Raw genomic sequence first — 19026 nt, 5'->3', positions numbered from 1 at the left:
GACGCTAATGTGTTTGGGTGTGAACAAAACCAATCTGATCGTTTTGCGACAACTCTGGCTTGCTTTATTTATTTTTTGTATTTTAACCTTTTTTTCCGTCCGTCCCGAGACTACACTTTGGAATAGAAAAATGCCAAAAAAAGACAACATTTCTAGGAAAAGTGTTTCTTTCTTTTTTGGATCCATTTCACAGTGGGACGAATGAAGGAAAGGAGAGAAAAGGGAGGGTAAGAGCAGGTTCTTGAAGCCACAGTTTTCAGCAAGTGAGAAGCGAGACAGACTGAAAGAGAGGGAATAAGAGGAAGAGAAAGAATGGTTCAGCTGCCAGCAGCAGAGTACGAGAAGTGGACACTGTCCTGGTCTTCTCTGGGGAAGAAGGAAAAGACAGAATCCTTTTCCTTCTCTGCCCTCCCCGCCCGTCCTCACACGGCCACGTACGGCTGAGCCTTGGCTATTTCTACCGTCCTGGGACTAATTTTTAAATAAAGTAGGGGAACGGTTTCTAATAATTTAAAAAAAGTAGGGGCACGTCGTGCCTTTCTGATCGCGCCCACTTCGACCACTGGTCTAGCATGACAAGACATCCGCATGTGCCACTTGTTTTTTCTTGCCACTATGTTCACCTGAAAACTTTAAAAATACATCATTCCTGTTCTACTGATTGGGTTTTTGTTGTTTTGGAGTAATTTTATTTATTAAATGTAACTCAATTTTTCTAGCTTGGAATTGTTAATGTGTTGTGTTTACACTTTATTACAGTTTGTAAGCTGCATAAATACTTTACACATTACCTCTAAGTTAGGCCTGACTGCTTTTGTGCCAAGCTACCAGAGGGCTAAGCACATGCTTATTTAGTGACTTTTGTGGTTCACCCTGACAAGGATTGTATTTATTACTTGAGTGGTGGTCTCACATCCCTCAACTAATAACCCAATTTCTTACAAACATCAAAATGTTGAATAGGATTCCCTGGCCCGCATTCACTCTTTGAAAGTGTAGAATGACTTTGATCCTTTAATTTAAGTCACGCTCAAAATCCAACTCTTTGGCTGTCATACATACAAGATTTGTTTAAAAACCATATGCTTCAGTATATAAGGAGCCAAGTAGGACCTAGTAGGATTTGGATGATGTTCAAAAAATGTGTAGAGGATACACAATCGATGAATTTCTACAGGACACCACCATATGAAGTAAACTGAATATTGCTCAATACAGATGTTGGTGATCAAGTCACTTAATACACAATACGTTGCATCAAGGGTATGCAGCAGTACATTCAATTAGGGGACAGATATTCATTGTGTGCCAACCGTGAAGTCCAGGGGATTCCATCTTTATGTACATCTCTCGACCCACCTCAAGTTAATTTGCTCATTTGCATATTTAAATTGCTTGGTGCAGTCATTTTGTTAGGTATAATATAACGTAGCTATACAATTTATTCATTGAAGGGCTACCTACAGAGGAAGGCTACATTTATATGCCTGACCAGTGGGCGATTTGAAACTATTGTCTAGGCTTTAATTCTATCAAGGATGATGGCTCCATTTTGCTTGGTTGCTCACGTCCTCTTTGGAAGCCATTTGATAACCAGGACTGCAGCTGCCGCTCTCAGCTCTGGACCCCTTAAAACCTCATGTTAACAAGTGTACATGTTTGAGCCAAGCTTCCATTTCCATCAAGAAGTATTTTCAAGTCTACCAAAGAAGAATAACATTCCTTGGTTGAAAAAAGCATGTTGGATATGCTTAACCTGATAAACATGCATACTTTATCAGTATTCTACCCATTCTAGGTCAACACACAAAGTAGTCACTTGCCCACACTTAACAGCATATCTCACCATCTGGCATTTTGGGAAGTATGAGGTGGTGAGAGAAGAGAAAGTTCTATGATTTAGGAATGTGGATAATATTGCCATATCATATGTATAAGTTGAACAAAACAAATTTACTGAATTCTGCCCTGAAGTAGAAGAAACATGAAGCTTACCTAGCAGACAGCTCTACCCATAAAACTGCAAAGCGGACACTATACTCTGAAAACCAGCACGTACTCCACCCATAAGCAACATTACCTATATTTCTCCTCTTCAGCCCCAAGTCTTTGGGTCCCACAAACACACTTTGATTACAACACTATAAATAAAGTCCAATGCTGCCCTCAAGTTGCTGGTCAACTGCCTGCCGCCTTTTGGATTCCCAAACATAGCTACAATACTGTAGCCATGGCAATAAACAACCCTCAGGCTCACCACACTGGAACATGGTCAACCTTGTGCTCTGGTCCGCCTACATCTGTGAGCAGCGTTAAAACATGGCTGAACACAACCGAATGTCCTTCTCAGAATCAGTATCATGTGGTGAAGTTAAAAGATCCAAAACCTTGATCAGGGATAATTAAATCTTCAACTGTGATGTCCTCAACGAATGATTGACAAGTAGACTCCCATAACTTATGGATCATCAGGAAATAATTATTACATCCCACCATTTTAACAACACCTTAACAGTGATCGAGAATTATGTTTTCCCTTTAAAGAAGAAAAGGTCAAGAGAAAAAGAACCTAGTGTCAGCATACAAAAGAATGTAATAAATTGCCTTAAACTAATTGAGTGCTCCTTGCACCAATGCTCTCTAGGAGAAATCTTGAGCTCCTTCATAGCACAAGAAGACTGCATGGATGCCCTAAAGCAATTGCGGTGGTTGGTGTATGGTTCGAGAGATGTGAGAACATAGTGATGGACACCCTCTTATAGTGATGGTCCCTTACTCAGTGGAAATATTGCTCACCCATACAAAGACACAGTCTTTGACAAACAGCAGACTTCTAAAGTATAATTAACAAATACTTGCCGCTGACAATGTTATTTTGAAAAGATGTCAAACACTCAATCCAGCTACATTGTTCCCACTGCTGGATAATGTAATTGATGGGGATGAAATTGAACAAGACTGCCGGATAAGGATTTATGCATCAGTCCATGGCCAGACATTAAAGATGAACCTCTCCATGAGCCCAACTATGTAATCTTTGTGGTCGGCTCATGGCTACTATACAATGAAGAAATGTTGAGAGCAGCTTATGTTGTCAGCACAATTCAAGAATTGGTGAAAGCTTCCTGGCCTCGAGGTGTTACTTCTGCACGAGCGGCAGAATTAATTACCCTTGCAAGACCTTTCCGTCTTTCTCTCAATTGAGTGTGACTATATTCACAGAAATTCAATGAGGCGTTGGTGTGCTCCATGATTTTTGGCAGTTATGGTCATAAAGGGGTTTTATGACGTGATCTCAGGGACCACTGTCAGTAATGGGGAATATGCAATGAGATTATTGAAAGCTTTGCAGTGCCCCAAAGAAATTGCTTTAGTTAAATACGCAGGTCACAGAAGTGACAATGATTATGTCAACGTTGAAAATCGATATGCTGATGAAGTTTCATGGTATTGTACACTTGTTGGATGTACATTTAACAGAGAATATATAAATCAATCTGATGAGGACACCGTCTTTTCTATGTTGTTGTCTGTAGCTGACACATAGGAAGAAATTCAGAGATTGCGAGAAGAAGTCTCAGAAGCAGAAGAGCAAGGGTGATTTAGTGCATGATGTGTTAAAAATGTGAACGGAATTTGGGTTTCAGCGATGGAAGACCAGTGTTCCCTAACATTTTATTATTTCCCATGATACAACACTTCCATGATCCTGCACACATTGGAAGGGATGCAATGGTTGGACTGTTTAGGCATAATTGGTTTGATTACAGATTCAGAGTTTTAGCTGAAGAGCTATGCCATAGGTGTGTTACATGTCAGACGAGGAATGTGGGAAGGAGAACCCCAGATTACACTTAGCCACATTGGAAGATCAGGAGGACCCTTTAAAAAGATGCAGTTGGACTTTATCAAAATGACTGCCTCTAACAGGGTGAGGTAAGTCCTAGTTATAGTGTACATTTTCTCACGATAGGTGGAAGCCTACCTAAAACGGAGGCATGACAAGAGTTTAGCTACATTGAGGCTATCAGGTGAACTCATTCCAAGGTTTGAATTTCCTGTTTCTCTGGAGTCAGACCGAAGGACCCATTTCAATAATGAGGTCCTTAGAATGCGGTGTGTGGGTCTTCAAGTGGAAAAGAGATGTAGCTATTGTCCGAGGCTTCAGGGACAGTGGAACTATTAATCTGGACTCTGAAATCTCAATTGGCCAAAGTCTGTGCATCTACTTCATTGAAATGGCCAGATACTTTACCACTGGTTTTGAGGAGTCTTCGAAGCACCTCTGACAAAAGAATCAGATTATCTCCACATGAAACACTCATGGGTCGTGCCATCAAACTGCCTGCTGTACCTGCAAATGCGCTTGCAAACAACCCAGATGACATGATACTCGATTACTGCAAGAGATTAGCTGATGTGGTGCATTCTGTTTCCCACCAGGTTGGAGCTGCCACTGCAAGTCCACATCAGTAGCAGTGCCAGGACCTTAACCCAGGAGATCGAGTTTTGTTTACGAAACGTACGGAATTCTTGCCTGGAGCTAAAGTGGAAAGGCTCCTAATAAGTCTTCTTGCTTACCAACACGCGTGACTAAAATCCTGGGATACCTCATTGGATGCATGCTTCGCACAGAGAGTAAGGTGCCTGTATTAAGAAGAGGTGTTCTTTGAGTCAAGTCCGAGATCTCCTCTACCAGTATGTTCAGAAGAATCAGAGAAGGGTGAAATAGGGCAGAATCTCTCACCGGTGCAAGTTCCTTAAATCTCACAAAGTGGTGTGGAAATACCCACTGAGGAAGAAGAACAGAGCTGAAGATAAAGAAACTACTGAAGCATCTCAAAAGCAGCCAAATGAGCCAGGCGAAGGAACGAGTATGAGAAGAGAAAGACCCCTATGGAGATGGGAATGGCCAAATGGTAGGAGGCAATTGAGATCAAGTGTGTCAGATGAACGTATACCGCAAACGATTATTAAAGAATCTAGAAGTGTAACCGAAGAAGATCAACAGACACCAAGGAGACCCAAAAGAGCGAGAGTACCTTGTTGCAGGTATTCTGCACCTGAACAGACTTATTATTCAGAGAATGTGCCAAATGCATCAGGTCAAAATCCAATTGAACTGAGATCAGAGGACATTTGAACCTCCACTGCCACATTAATAAAGCATTGATTGATTTCTGAAGTTATTACAAACAAGAACTTGACAAGCACTATTTTGTGAATTCAAATCTGAAAAAACAGATACGACAAATGATAAACTTAAAGCAGAAAAATAAAAAAGATTGAAATTTGACAACAATTAATGAAAGTGCATACAAAGAATTAAGAAAAATTCCCTTGGGCCAAAATTGCAGCAGAAGAGTGGGGATAACTTATGCAGAACACGGCTGAATAGGGTTAGGGATGTTTCACAAAGATTTTTGTATACAAGCTAAATGAAAATAACTGCAAGATGATCACCAAAGGTTTTGTTCGTTTGCAAAAGTAGAAGTCAACACTGAAAATGTAATCTGCCTGCTGTTCTATTCTATTCAAGGTCTGTATGTACACAAACATGTGTGTCCTTACCAAAGCCAAGTGTAGAACAGTGATTGTCACACTAATAATTGTAACATTATAGCCCATTTAGTAGGAATGAGATTTACACCAGAGATAAAAACACTTGGGCCTCAACCTGCATTTACAACACCTGTGCACACAATAGATGAGAAAATTTAAAGCTTCATTTGTAGATTATTCAAAAGAAGGTTTTTCAACTAAGGTTTATTCTAGATTAGTTCAAGAATACACTAAAGCTTTAGATACTAAGGACAGTTATTTCGGTGCACACTTACCTTTTTCAGCTGCAGAGGAAGTGACATTTTCACATCCTACTTTCCCATGCAATTACATATAGTATTTGATCGAGTTTATTTTATAGACGTGAGCATTTTTAATATTATTTTTCAAATTATGATATGATTCTTGCCAAAGTGCCTATTCAGAAAAGAAGGAATACTCACTCACAAGCAAAACACAGCGACATTGTATGGTATTTATTTAGATATCCTACAGCAATAGACACGGGTAAGGCATACAAGAAGAATTTAACCTGCCTAATGAGGCCATTAGAAAAGAAGTTCATTTTAACATTAGAGAAAAGAAGAGCTCAAATTTGTCGTAATGCTAATAAAGAGGAAATGTTTTGAGAAATGTTTGAAAGAAAGAGGAAGATGAATACAAGAAGAAAATGGTTTATCCAAAATTAAAATGAGATCGAGGACAAAAAGGAAAATTATGTTTTACAAAAGGAGAAACCACTTTAGAAAGAGACCTGCCCCATTGTATAATTGTGAACACATGAAGTTTTGGGAGGCCATGTTAAACTTTAACAGAAGAAGAGGCAGAGTTTGGACAGGACGCCTATTTTCAGTTACCTGCTGATTGGAAGGGCGTTTGCTATTTGGTTCACTGTTTCCTAAAATTTATCATGTGAATAGTATAGATGCCTAACCAATGACACCACCCTGCAGTGCTAATGATGGAACACAATTAGTGGCAGACATTTTTGAAGAAATGATACCACCTGTAGGATTAGTTTAAAATTGCAAGACAACTAGAAAGCTATCAACAGAAGTAAATAAATTGCTTAATAGTATGAATGGTGCCTTGCTGGCAGTTAAAGAACTAGTGGCTATTAAATCAATGGTCTCGTGAGAATGATTAGCTTTAGACATATTAGCCGAGAAAGGGGAAGTCTGCAAAATGTTGAAAGCTCAATATTGCTGTTCATACAGTCCCGATAAGAGTAGAAAGAGAGAAGAATTTGTAAAGAACATTTCTGACTTGAACTACAACCTTTAGAAACCACTAGTGAATAGGGGAGGTTAGGCAAAGTAGCTTTTGTCATTGACAATTGGTTTGCAACAGTCGGAGGTGGACTTTTTAAGAGTCACATTCAGACCGGTTTTAATCATTTGCTTAATCTACTTATACGTTTGTACAAAGGATTTAGATGTTATTTGATGAGGAAAAAAATAAGTAAGCAAAAGGCAAATCAGAAGAGAATTAGAAATAGAGGAGAGAAAGAATAAAAAAATAAGAAGTTGAAGCAAATTGAAACCCTGAAAGATAGAAAGGGTGACTCAGCAGAGAATGAGCGCAAACTCAAACGATTCATTTGTTAAGATGAAATTGTAATGGTTTTTCAACTATCGGGGAATGGGGGCACTGCTGGTGCAAATTTTATTTGCTAACAAAAATATTTTCATATATGAATGTGCAAAACTCACATTTAAGTAAAACATACTAAATGCAAAATGTGCAGTATGTTATCATATTTAAATGTTAAAGGCCTGCAAATCAACGAAGGTGCCGATTTACGTTAGCCTGTCGATGCCATGTTGACTGGAAAATAATCAAGTAACACTGAAAGGCCTGTTTTGCACATTGAATATTTGCTTGCACACAAGGTTTCCCATTTGTTACAGATTTTGTCATTTTCTAGAAGTCTTCTGTTGGCTAGTGAATAAACATTTGTTTTGAATTAGACAACTAACAGTGAGTTCTCACCAGGAGGAGAGGAGGCTACCAGAAGGATGATTCATGAGAAGAACTGTCTGGATCACAAAATACCAATTATGTAACTTTTCAAGGACTAATGTCTAGAAGTCTATTGTACTAGCATGTGAAAATGGGGAGATGGCCTATTTCCGATATTTGATGATTGAGGACCCAGCAGTAGAAAGAACACAATGTTGCAACATAGCATTTGTGTGTTTACATTAGTGCAGGTTCCTATAGTAGAGTAGGATTTCATTCCTGACACTCTGGCTAGAGACTCATCTCTGAATTTCTTCGACCTTTCTACACAATAGGTTATTTAGCCTATTTTATTTAGGTGTGTTGATTTATGACTGCAAATATTTTCCTGACTGATATGAAAGGGATTTATGTTTCAGCATTGATTATCTCATCTGATATCTTTATTGAGTTTCTGAACTGACACCTCTTTCTTTAATGGTTCCAATTTAATTTAGAGTAGAGGATTTATGTTAAGGAACACACTTGCTGCATTATAACCATAGCTACTACTGTTCTGATTAATTTATTAATTTACCTTATATTGAAATATAAATTATTGGACTAGGATCATTTTTAATGCTTATGCCTAAAAGGTTAATCCTTACTGGGTAAAATTGAGATACCCAAGACATTTAAAAACAAACCTTTAAGCGAATTCAAATTTCTTTTTATTGACTGTACTAAAAGTCTTTAATAAGTTATTGCTATAAAGATGACGGCTTCTTACTTCTTCGACGAACAAAGGTCCACACGACCAGCGGAGAGGTTTTTTATTGATTACCCCCAAAGATTAAGATATAGAAAACCGCGCTCACTTGGATGTTAAATTCAGAGCATAGAGTCTCAGAAGGAGCTAGAAAAAAGGAATTCCAAAAAGGTTTTTTTAAGGTAGTCTAAGCTGCAACAAAGTTCAGAACTATCTTGCAAACACCGGAACTAGAAAATAAATTTAAGGTTATTTGCTTGTTTCTTTGACACCAAGATCAACAATACTTAAGCTTTTCTTCATTCGACACCCAGCAAGCCTTGCAGCACCATTGCCATGAAATCACCCAACAACTGGACATATCAATCTGAATTAAGTAACAAAGCTCAATGCTTCAAGTTACTTTTTAGAGACCCTTCCCACATATTTGGCAAAAGAGGTGTAATGTTCTAATGCCACAATGGATAGTCTTATAAATCCCTCCCTTCAGCAAGGAATATTTCTAAACTTGCTTATAAACGCTTGCGGCTTTTGATGCAGTCAACTACAAAATTCTTATTCACACACTTTAGAACAGCATGGACTTTGACAGGGACTGGCGCAATACACAATTCCTAGAAAACTGCACATAATTGGTTAAAGTAGATCATTCACTGTCAACCTGAACCACTGGGCTGTCAACATGTCTCAGCTTGTGTGATCAATACACGGATGACAACTAGCCATACTTGAAAGTATCATCCATAATTGACGTATACCAACAGGCTTCAACTATGAACACAATAAAATTGTGGCAGATGACACCATCTCAGGTCTAATCTTTAAAGGACTGAGAATCGTCCCACCTTGCAGCAGGTATAATCTATGCCAGTTCAAGAGTGGTTATGTTCTACAAACATTTTAGGCTACTCTTATCTGATTGAGAATACTAAATCTCTTAGTTTCAATTGGACAGCAGGTTGAGTTTCATCAACCATATCAAATTGTTAGCTAGATTTAAAAATGCCCATCTTTTAACTCTTTCAGGGGGATCAAACCCTTCCTGCCCAAACAAGACCTCAAATGAGTCATTCATGCAATGGTTAAGCCAAGACTGGACTATGCCAATGCTATTTTATTCGGCATTTCCAAAAACTCATCCAGCTCCAATCAAAGCCTCATTTAATGCTGCAGCTCTTATGGCCTCTGGACCCAACTGCATCGATCCTATTTTTACTTCCCTAGGCTGGCTAGTAATTGAAGAAAGATCCATGATCAAAGTTGCCTTCTTAGTTCATAACATTCTACACTGATCAATCGTATTATTTAGTCAGGAAACTGAATCTCGTGGGCTGGGGCTCATCAACCATGGAGCACAGACTTGCTAACACTTGAAGTCCCAAAGGATATATTTAGGCTCTTGACAAACATCTTAGCCTAAGTTCAAACATTATGTGGCTCCCCTCATACTTGGACTGAAGTGCACTGCCAAAATCATCCCTCCTCTAAATATGCCTCATCTACTCTCAAAGGACTAAGGTAAAAACTTGATATACAAGGCTCGGCATGGCAGAACTTATTCTTACCTCTGTAATCTGCTATTGCATTTTGGACAAACAAAATACATAAGGTCGACCATCCTATCATTCACTGGGCAAGCTCATTCAGCTTTCAAGACTCCATTCTCAGAAACTGCCAGCCTGGCAACATGACCCCAGTACTCCCCTCCAGCAACAAGACATACCTCAACCCTACTCTCAACATAATCCACGCCAGCCATCATTGCCTTGGTAATGGTGTGATAAAATACAGAAAATTCTTAACTACTACAGCACTACGAAAAGCTAGACAGTGCCTTTGCATTTCAGTACCTGAATAGAGTGCGTCCTCCAGCCTCACCAAAAATAACAGGTGTATGCGGTGGCACTTGAAAATAGCCATTTCCTTTCTGTATTCTACTTTCCTGTTCACCATTGACTGCTGAAATAGAAAGTTGCAATAAGAAACATTTACCGGTAGGCACTTTGACAGAATCACAGAAAGAGAAGACACTTTGAAACTTTATGGGTCACTAATCAATTCTTCATTGCAGAATGTATCAAACAGGTAATGCTATTTCAAATGCTTATCAACTAACACAAATAGTATTACAAAGGCTTCATTCATGCACCTGTTGGCGACTGATCACTTGTTGAAGATGCTTTGGCAAGACATTCAGATCTATATAAATAAATTACTAAGAATATACTTGGGGATGGAAGGGAGTGAGGCAATAGTTCGAAAGATCCTCAATTAACTGCAGTCAAAGGAAGAAAGTAAGATAACAATGAGCAAAAGAGAGAAGTAGGCGTCTCCAACCAGTAGCTTGTGAGCTATTAGTAGATCCCCAAGTACCTTTAAGTAGCTCTCCTGTGTGCAACCCAGCCTACTAAATTAGAAGCTTTTTCTTGGTTGAATAAAAGATTTGTGAGAAGATTTAGACGTATGTATTCCAGAAGAAAATGTGCGTATTTCCAGAATTCATAAGATGACGCATGGAGAAAATTGGTCGCATTTCAAAAATATTTTAAAGCGGAGTGATAAATCATGTAGTGTGGGGGAGACCTATTACTAATATTACCTTGGTGCCACGAGCACTGCAGCAATAGCACGTATGTTTTATCAACATAAAGGGATTCCAAATTGACAAAGCCTTTTTCAAGTTTCTGCTGGCAACCCTGCCTGATGCACAAAACAAACTCTTCCGGTACTTTGGCAAAGTGTGGTCACAAACAATCTTGTCTGATGTGGTCACAATTACAGGGCTAATAGTAGAAGCTAGGGATAATTTTCATTGAACATTATTAGCTCTTGTTATTGAAAAGTTTGGAGAACCCTAGTCTACAGCATTTAGTTCTGAATCTTATTTGAAGTTGAGCATCACTGACAATAGTGCTATAGAACTACATCATACCAAAAGTGCCACACAATGTTAGCACTCTAGATGTGTAAAAATTGAGAACACACCAACAGGACCCTTTCAGGTACATGGAATACATACATACCACAAAACTAAGCAAGAAAAACATCTCACCCTTTGCTGATAACAGGCTGACAGAAAAAGGCCTGAGTCACTGAAACTTTTACGTGTGCAAGTCAAACTTACCCACATAAAAAGTATACCAAATACTCGTAAAACCCTGACTGCATTTCACAAAATTAGGATCTACAAAAATAAGATTTGCAGAATTAGGATCTGCAGAACTAGCACTTGTAATGCCAGTTACAAACATTCTACAGAGTGCCACTCTGTGTTTCAATGAGAGTGCGAGGTGAGTGGTCTTCAACTTCATCGCAAATCCATACAGTTCAAGCTCACACCCAATAAAGCTAGGAATATGTGATGCACAAAATCTGGATAAGACCAGCAGCATTTTAACAGGGTGGGCAGACCAAAGATAGACTTTTCATGTAAAACAGGTGTCACCATAAAAGGTAAGGGTTAAAATGCTTTTTTGACATTACTTGTGTTTTATAAAATCTAGTCATTAAGGTTAAGAAACTAGACACATTTAATTATCACCTTTTGCTCCGCTTCACCGTGAATTGAACCGTGAATTGAGTTCTTGAAAAGCATATATATATATATATATATATATATATATATATATATATATATATATATATATATATATATATATATATATATATAGTTTTATTTTTTTAAATTCTTGTTTTGGGTGTCGACCACCATTTGGTGTCAGGTACATTCCCTGTGTGATGTCAGAGGGCGCCCTGGAGGTCGTTGTGCGTGGTAGCCATCTTCAGATTATTTTTTCTATTCGTGTTCTTAGTTTGTAGTCCTTTAGATGGTCATTTGAGATGAATCTTGCAACTTGTTATTCCACCGGTTTGTATTCCTGGCAGGGGAGGATGGGTGGGTCACATGTGAATCCAGAAAATTCTTCAAGCTGCAAAACGACTCCTACTGGTAAGTAACCATTTAGTTTTGCAGCGCAAATACTTTCCTTGATTCACATGCTGTGCATTAGATTACGTAGCGGTTTCTCCCGTCTTAGGGAGGCTGTGGTAAGAGGAAGACTTTGCGACAGGTGTTGAAGCGACCCTTGACCCTGCTAGGTAGGTCGCTCCCCCTCCACACTTCACCGCCTGTGTGTCCTTGCCCCAGCTGCAGCTGCGGAGGAAGATCGAGGCCCTCCTCCACCCGCAGGCTACCACCTGCGCCTCATCCCTGGTGGCCAGTGGTAGGCCGAAGGTTTGTATCACCATCTGTATCTCATTGCATTGCCTTTATTGTTATTTGTGGTCTGTGACTGCTTTTGTCTGTCTTCCCCCGGTGCCTATACTTGGTCTGTGCCCTCTCTTTTCCTTCTGTTCCCCTCACTGTCCCTGTGTTTCTCTGCCCGTTTTTTCCTTCTGTCCCCTTCGTTGCCCCGTAATTGTTGTGCCCGCTTTGCCTTCTGTTCCCTTTGTTGCCCTGTGTTTCTCTGCCCGTTTTTTCCTTCTGTTCCCTTTGTTGCCCCGTAATTGTTGTGCCCGCTTTGCCTTCTGTTCCCTTTGTTGCCCTGTGTTTCTCTGCCCGTTTTTTCCTTTTGTTCCCTTCGTTGCCCTGTGTTGCTCTGCCCGCTTTTGCCTTCTGTTCTCCTTGTTGCCCCATAATTTTGTGCCTGCTTGATTCCTGATCTTAGTCGCTGCCCCTGCCTCCCAGATGCTCCTCACTCCCACCTCCCCATATATGGCAGCCGCCCAGCGGCCGCGCGCAGCAGGTGCGCTTCAGCGCGTCTAAGGCAAGCCCGTCTGCGCCCGACCGCACCTGGACCGCGCCCAGCACCAGAACCCCTGGTCCCCGTGCCCGCCATGACGACCGCCGCCACTACGATGCCAGCACACTCCACGCTCTCAACTACGGACGGACCCACACCTGCTTCAAAGCCGCCCCGAAACGCACACAGGGTCCCTTCACCTGCCGGAACTGCAGCTACACCAGCCTCAGAGCCGCCGAACCACTCACCAAGAAAGGCCACAATCCCCCACCGATGCATCCTACTGAACACCCGCTCCGCAAACAAACATGCAGTCGAGCTCTGGGACCTGCTCGACACCTCATCCCCGGAAGTCACCTTCCTGACAGAGACCTGGATGAACAACTCCTCTGCACCAGACATCGCCATTGCCATCCCAGACGGCTACAAGATCACCCGCAGAGACCGCCCCAACGGAGTCTAAGGAGGAATCGCCATCGTCCACAAGAACAGCATCAGGGTCTCGACCAGCACCGCCGAACACATGCATTTCCAGATCCACACAGACCCCAACTCCACCCTCAGAGGCACCCTCGTCTACAGACCCCCCCAGACCCCGACTCCACTTCAGCAACTCCATAGTCGACTTCATCAGCACGCACACCCTGACCTCCACCGACTACATCCTCCTCGGAGACCTGAACTTTCACCTTGAGAACAACGACAGCAACTCCACCACCCTGATCGATAACCTCGCCAACCTCGGACTGAAGCAACTAGTCACAACGCCAACCCACTCCGCCGGCCACACGCTCGACCCAGTCTTCTCCTCAAGCTCCCACTTCTCCTTCAGCCACACCACCGAACTCCCCTGGACTGAACACCGCTGCATCCACTTCACCTTCCAGAAACCCACCACACCCAACAGATTCCCCGTCGCTGCTGGAGCAAAATCACCGAAGACCAACTACACGCAAACATCGCTCGCAGCCCACCCACCGAACTCTACAACACCGACGACGCTGCCCACAACCTCAGATGCTGGATCGACGACTGCGCCAACACCCTCGCCCCGCTGAAGAAACCCTCCTACAGAGACACCAGCAAGAGGGCCAGCTGGTTCACCCCAGAACTCCTAGCCTCCAAGAGAGCCTGCTGGAAACTAAACAAGATATGGCACAGTGAGCAGACTCCGAACAGCCACGCAGCCCACAAGGACGCCACCAACAACCACCATCACCTCATTAGGACTGCCAAGAGGACCTCCTTCAAAGGCCGCCTCGACAACAACGCACACAATAGCAAGGAGCTCTTCAACATTGGGAAGGAACTTTCCAACCCCAGCTCCAACACCAACGACATCCCGCCGCCGCAAGCCCTGTGCGACTCCCTCGCCGCTTTCTTCCACCGCAAGATAGCAGACATCCACGACAGCTTCAACACCCAGACAGCCCCAACAGACATCAACACAACAGACTCTCCGCACACCATCGACCACGACCCCCTGCTAGCATGGGCCAACGTGAGTCTCGATGACACCATCAAGACCATGAGCACAATCCACTTCGGCTCCCCGTCAGACCATTTCCCGCACCACATCTTCAACAAAGCCAGCAGCTCAGTCGCACCCCATCTGCGCAATGTCATCAATCTCTCCCTCGAGACCGCGACCTTCCCAGAGAACTGGAAACACGCCGAGATCAACGCCCTACTCAAAAAACCCAAGGTGGACCCAAGAGACCTCAAGAACTTCCGGCCCATCTCCCGGCTTCCGTTCCCGGCCAAGGTCATCGAGTAGATCGTCAGACAGCTAACCCGATACCTTGAAGAAAACAGAATCCTGGATACTGCCCAGTCATGGATGCGCAGCAACCACAGCACTGAGACTGCCCTCATCGCCGCCACCGACATCAGGACCCTGCTGGACAACAGTGAGACCGCGGCCCTCATCCTCCTGGACCTCTCTGCCGCCGCACACTACGCACACGCCTCCACACCATAGGGATCAGAGACAAGGCTCTGGAATGGACCACCTCCTTCTTCTCCGGCAGAACCCAGAGCGTCCGCCTCCCCCCTTTCTGATCCGAAGCCTCCGAGATAATCTGCGGCGTACCCCAGGGTCCTTCCGTCAGCCCGACACTGTTCAACATCTACATGGCCTTGCTCGCACACGTCGCCCGACAGCACAACCTCAACATAATCTCCTACACCGACCCCCAACTGATCCTCTCCCTCACCAAGGTCCCCATCACCGCCAAATCCAACCTTCACGAAGGAATGAAGGCCGTCGCCGACTGGATGAAGATCAGCCGACTGAAGATGAACTCGGACAAGACGGAGGTCCTCATCCTCGACTTCAACCATTCAGCCTGGGACGACTCCTGGTGGCCGACGGCACTGGGGGCAGCCCCGACACCCACCGACCATGCACACAACCTGGGAATCATCCTCGACTCAACGCTCTCCATGATCAAGCAAATCAACGCAGTCTCCACCTCCTGTTTCAACAACCTCCGCATGCTCCACAAGGTCTACAGGTGGATCCCGACAGACAAGAAGAACAGTCCACCCAGGCCCTCGTCAGCAGCAGACTCGACTACGGAAACGCCCTCTACGCGGGAGCCCCGACCAAGCTCATCAAACGTCTGCAACGCATCCAAAACGCCTCTGCACGACTGATTCTCGACGTGCCACGCCACAGCCACATCACTCCCCACCTGAGAAACCTGCACTGGCTCCCTGTCAACAAGAGAATATCCTTCAAGCTCCTCATCCACGCACACAAGGCACTCCACAAGACCGGTCCAGCCTACCTCAACAGACGACTTTCCTTCTACATCCCCAACCGCCAGCTCCACTCCGCCGACCTCGCACTCGCCACCGTCCCTCGCATCCGGAGAAACACCACCGGCGGAAGATCCTTCTCCCACCTCGCCGCCACGCCCTGGAACACCCTCTCACTGAGCCTACAACAGACCCAACACCTGCTGACCTTCAGGAGGCTACTCAAGACCTGGCTGTTTGACCAGTAGCGGCCCACCGCCCCCACCTCCCAGCGCCTTGAGACCCTCACGGGTATGTAGTGCGCTCTACAAATGATTGATTGAAGTACTTTTTGTCCTATTTGCGCTTTTTTATTCATTTGTATGTCTACATAGTAATGTTTGGTGAACGTGTGTGGTGATGCCCATGTGCCTGCTGCACATATAGTGTCAGGGCACATTGGCCATAAACTCAGGGTTGCTCCCTTTTTCCTAGGGAAGTGACCTGTTCGTCCCGTTAATTCTTTGTTAGCGGTGGCATAGCATAGCTGGATGGTTTGGACTATCCATTGTGAGATTGTTGCCTTTGAGACAGGTGTTCCTGTGTTGGCATGCGAGTATGCCACAAATAGCTGTGTGGATTTGCAGGTTTGTTCCGTTCTCTGTACGTAATACAGTAGTGCTCTCCTTACATCCAGGGTATGGAGGCTTTTTCCTCCTTTAGTCTTTGGTTCTTTGAAGGAAACCGGGAGGAGAATATTTTCATCCAAGTGATATTTGGATACCACTTTTGGGAGGAATTGTGGGTTTGTTTTCAAAATAACCTTGTCCTTGTGAATTTGGATGTATGGTTTCTGTATGGTTAATGCTTGTAACTCACTTACTATCCGTAAGGATGTAATAGCAATGAGAAATGCTGTCTTTAAAGCAATGTGTTTGAGTTCTGCTTCATGCATGGGCTCAAAAGGTTTTCCCATCAGTTGTGTGAGCACTGTGTTTAGGCTCCACATGGGCACTGGAGCTGTTCTAGGGGGAGCAATTCTTTTAGATCCCTCTAGGAATCGTTTTATGACCGGTCTTGTGAAGACGCTTTTGTATGTTTTTCCTGTGGTGTATGCTACAATGGCAGCGAGGTACACCTTTATGCTTGAATAGTTGAAGTAACTGTTTAGGAGAGGAGTCAGGTATATGATAACTGTTGTGTGTGTTGATTGAGTTCAATTGATTGTTAGATGTGCACCAGGCGGTGTATCGTTTCCATTTAGCGGCATAGCATTTTCTGGTTGTTTGTTTCCTTGCCTCTTTTAAAATTTCCATAGTTCGTTGAGGCAAGTTGAGGTGGCCAAACACTTAAGACGCCAAGCCGCTAGGTGTAGCGTCTTTGGTTCTAGATGAAGGATTTGGCCCTGTTGTATTAGGGGTATTGGTGGGAAAGCATATGCAAATGTCCCTGACCAGTTCAGCGACAGGGCATTCCCTTTTGGCAGGTGGTGAGGAAACCTCGAGGCAAAGCACTGGCATTTCTTGTCCTGTATTGTTGCAAAGAGGTCTCTCACTGGTGTTGCCCAGAGATTGAAGATGTATTCTACTGTTTTGTGTTTCAACTCCCATTCGTGGGAGAAGGGATTTTGTCTGCTCAGTTGACCTGCTGTAGTGTTGTATATTCCCGGTAGATGAACACTTTGCAGACGGATTGCTTGAGATACTGCCCATTGCCAGATTTCCTGTGCTAGTTTGCTCAGTGAAAATGACTTTGTACCTCTGTTTGTTGAGGTAGAATATTGTTGTGGTGTCTGTTTGTATCAAGACAGTTCTTCTTTGAATGTGTTTCTGGAACGCCTTCAGTGCTAGGTAAACAGTTTATTTCCAAGTAGTGTTTTATGGAATCCGGTTTGCTCCATCGACCACGTACTTTCAGTTGTTTGCAGTGCGCTCCCCTTCAGTTGAGGGATGAGTCTATCACGACTGTCACAGAAGGAGTTGGGTTCCTGAAAGGTCTGCCTTGTGCTATGTTGTTGGATGCCCACCATTGTATCTCTGCTTGTAGATTCTGGGTAACAACCACTAGACCCTCCCAACTCGCTGTGGCTTGAGACCAGTTGTTGGTTAGCCATTCCTGGAATTGGCGCATATGTATTCGAGCATGAGGGATGAGTGGGATGCATGACGCCATCATTCCCATAAGTTTCATAACTCCCCGCACGGTCAGAGATTGACCCTTGTGGTAGAGGTAGGTTTCTTGTGTTATAGCTTGTATCCTCTCTTGTGTCGGGTCCGCCCGCCCGTTCTTGGAGTTCAGTCTTGCACCTAGGAAAGTCTTTTCTCTTTCTGGTTTTGTGGAAGATTTCTTGTGGTTTACTGAAAAACCTAGTTCTTGTAATGTGCGGATAGTTGTCGGAATGTGACTGAGGCATCTTTGTTTTGTGTTTGCTCTTATGAGCCAGTCGTCCAGGTAGGGGTAGACGTGTATTCCCTCCCTTCTTAGGTGTGCCGCAACTGTGGCTAGGCACTTATTGAAGACGTGTGGTGCCGACTTTATTCCGAAATGTAGTACTTTGAAGTGATAGTGTGTTCCCTTGTGTAGGAACCGTAGGTACTTTGTGTCTTTTGTTCATTGTGATGTGTAAGTAGGCGTCTTTGAGGTCTATTGTTGCCATGTAATCTCCTTTTTGAATTTGAAGGATTATATCTTCTAGAGTAGAAATTTTGAAATGTTGTGTTAAAATGAACTTGCTTATGAACCTTAGGTCCAGTATCGGCCTTAGTGATAGGTCCTGTTTGGGCACTAGGAAATATGGGGAGTAGTTTCCTTTGAAGTGCTCTTGTGTTGGTACCTATTCTATTGCTTGTTTTTGGAGTAGGTCCTTGATCTCTGAATTTAACTGTATGAGTTCAGACTTTAGGAATTTTGTTATTGGTGGGTTTGCAGGTGGTGATTTTGTGAGCATTATGCAATACCCGTATTTTACTAGATTTAAAATTCAATTGTCTGTTGTGATGTTTTTCAACTGTTGGAAAAATTGGGCTATTCTCCCCCCCCACTGGTGTTTAGTGTGGGTCCTTCTCCGTTGGGAGTCAAATTGAGCAGTTTCCTCTTCCTCTAGAGGGTTGGCCTCTGCCCCGGCCTCTTCCTCGAAAGGGCTGCTTCGGCTGTTGCCAACCTTGATATCCAGTTTGTTGGCTAGTTGGTCGACTATTACCTTGGCCTTGTTGCTGTTGTGACATTTGGTGTCCTTGGCCAAAAGCACCTCTTCCTTTGGGATTTCTGTGG

At 43.3% G+C, this 19026-nt stretch overlaps 1 protein-coding gene across 2 annotated transcripts in view; it reads right to left on the bottom strand.

Moving 5' to 3' along the window:
* The window catches only part of WDR48 (WD repeat domain 48), a 589407-nt gene that overhangs the window by 208651 nt on the left and 361730 nt on the right, over positions 1–19026 (bottom strand). For both annotated transcript variants that reach the window (XM_085632038.1, XM_085632039.1), the window contains exon 15: positions 10123–10231. In XM_085632038.1, the coding sequence (XP_085488164.1) occupies positions 10123–10231 (109 nt within the window). The remainder of the gene's footprint in view (positions 1–10122; positions 10232–19026) is intronic.

This window comes from Triturus cristatus, chromosome 10 (genome assembly GCF_964204655.1).
Source record: "Triturus cristatus chromosome 10, aTriCri1.1, whole genome shotgun sequence".
Lineage (NCBI taxonomy): Eukaryota > Metazoa > Chordata > Amphibia > Caudata > Salamandridae > Triturus > Triturus cristatus.
Note: the sequence above shows the minus strand (reverse complement) of the source record. Positions and strands in the feature narration are given on the sequence as shown.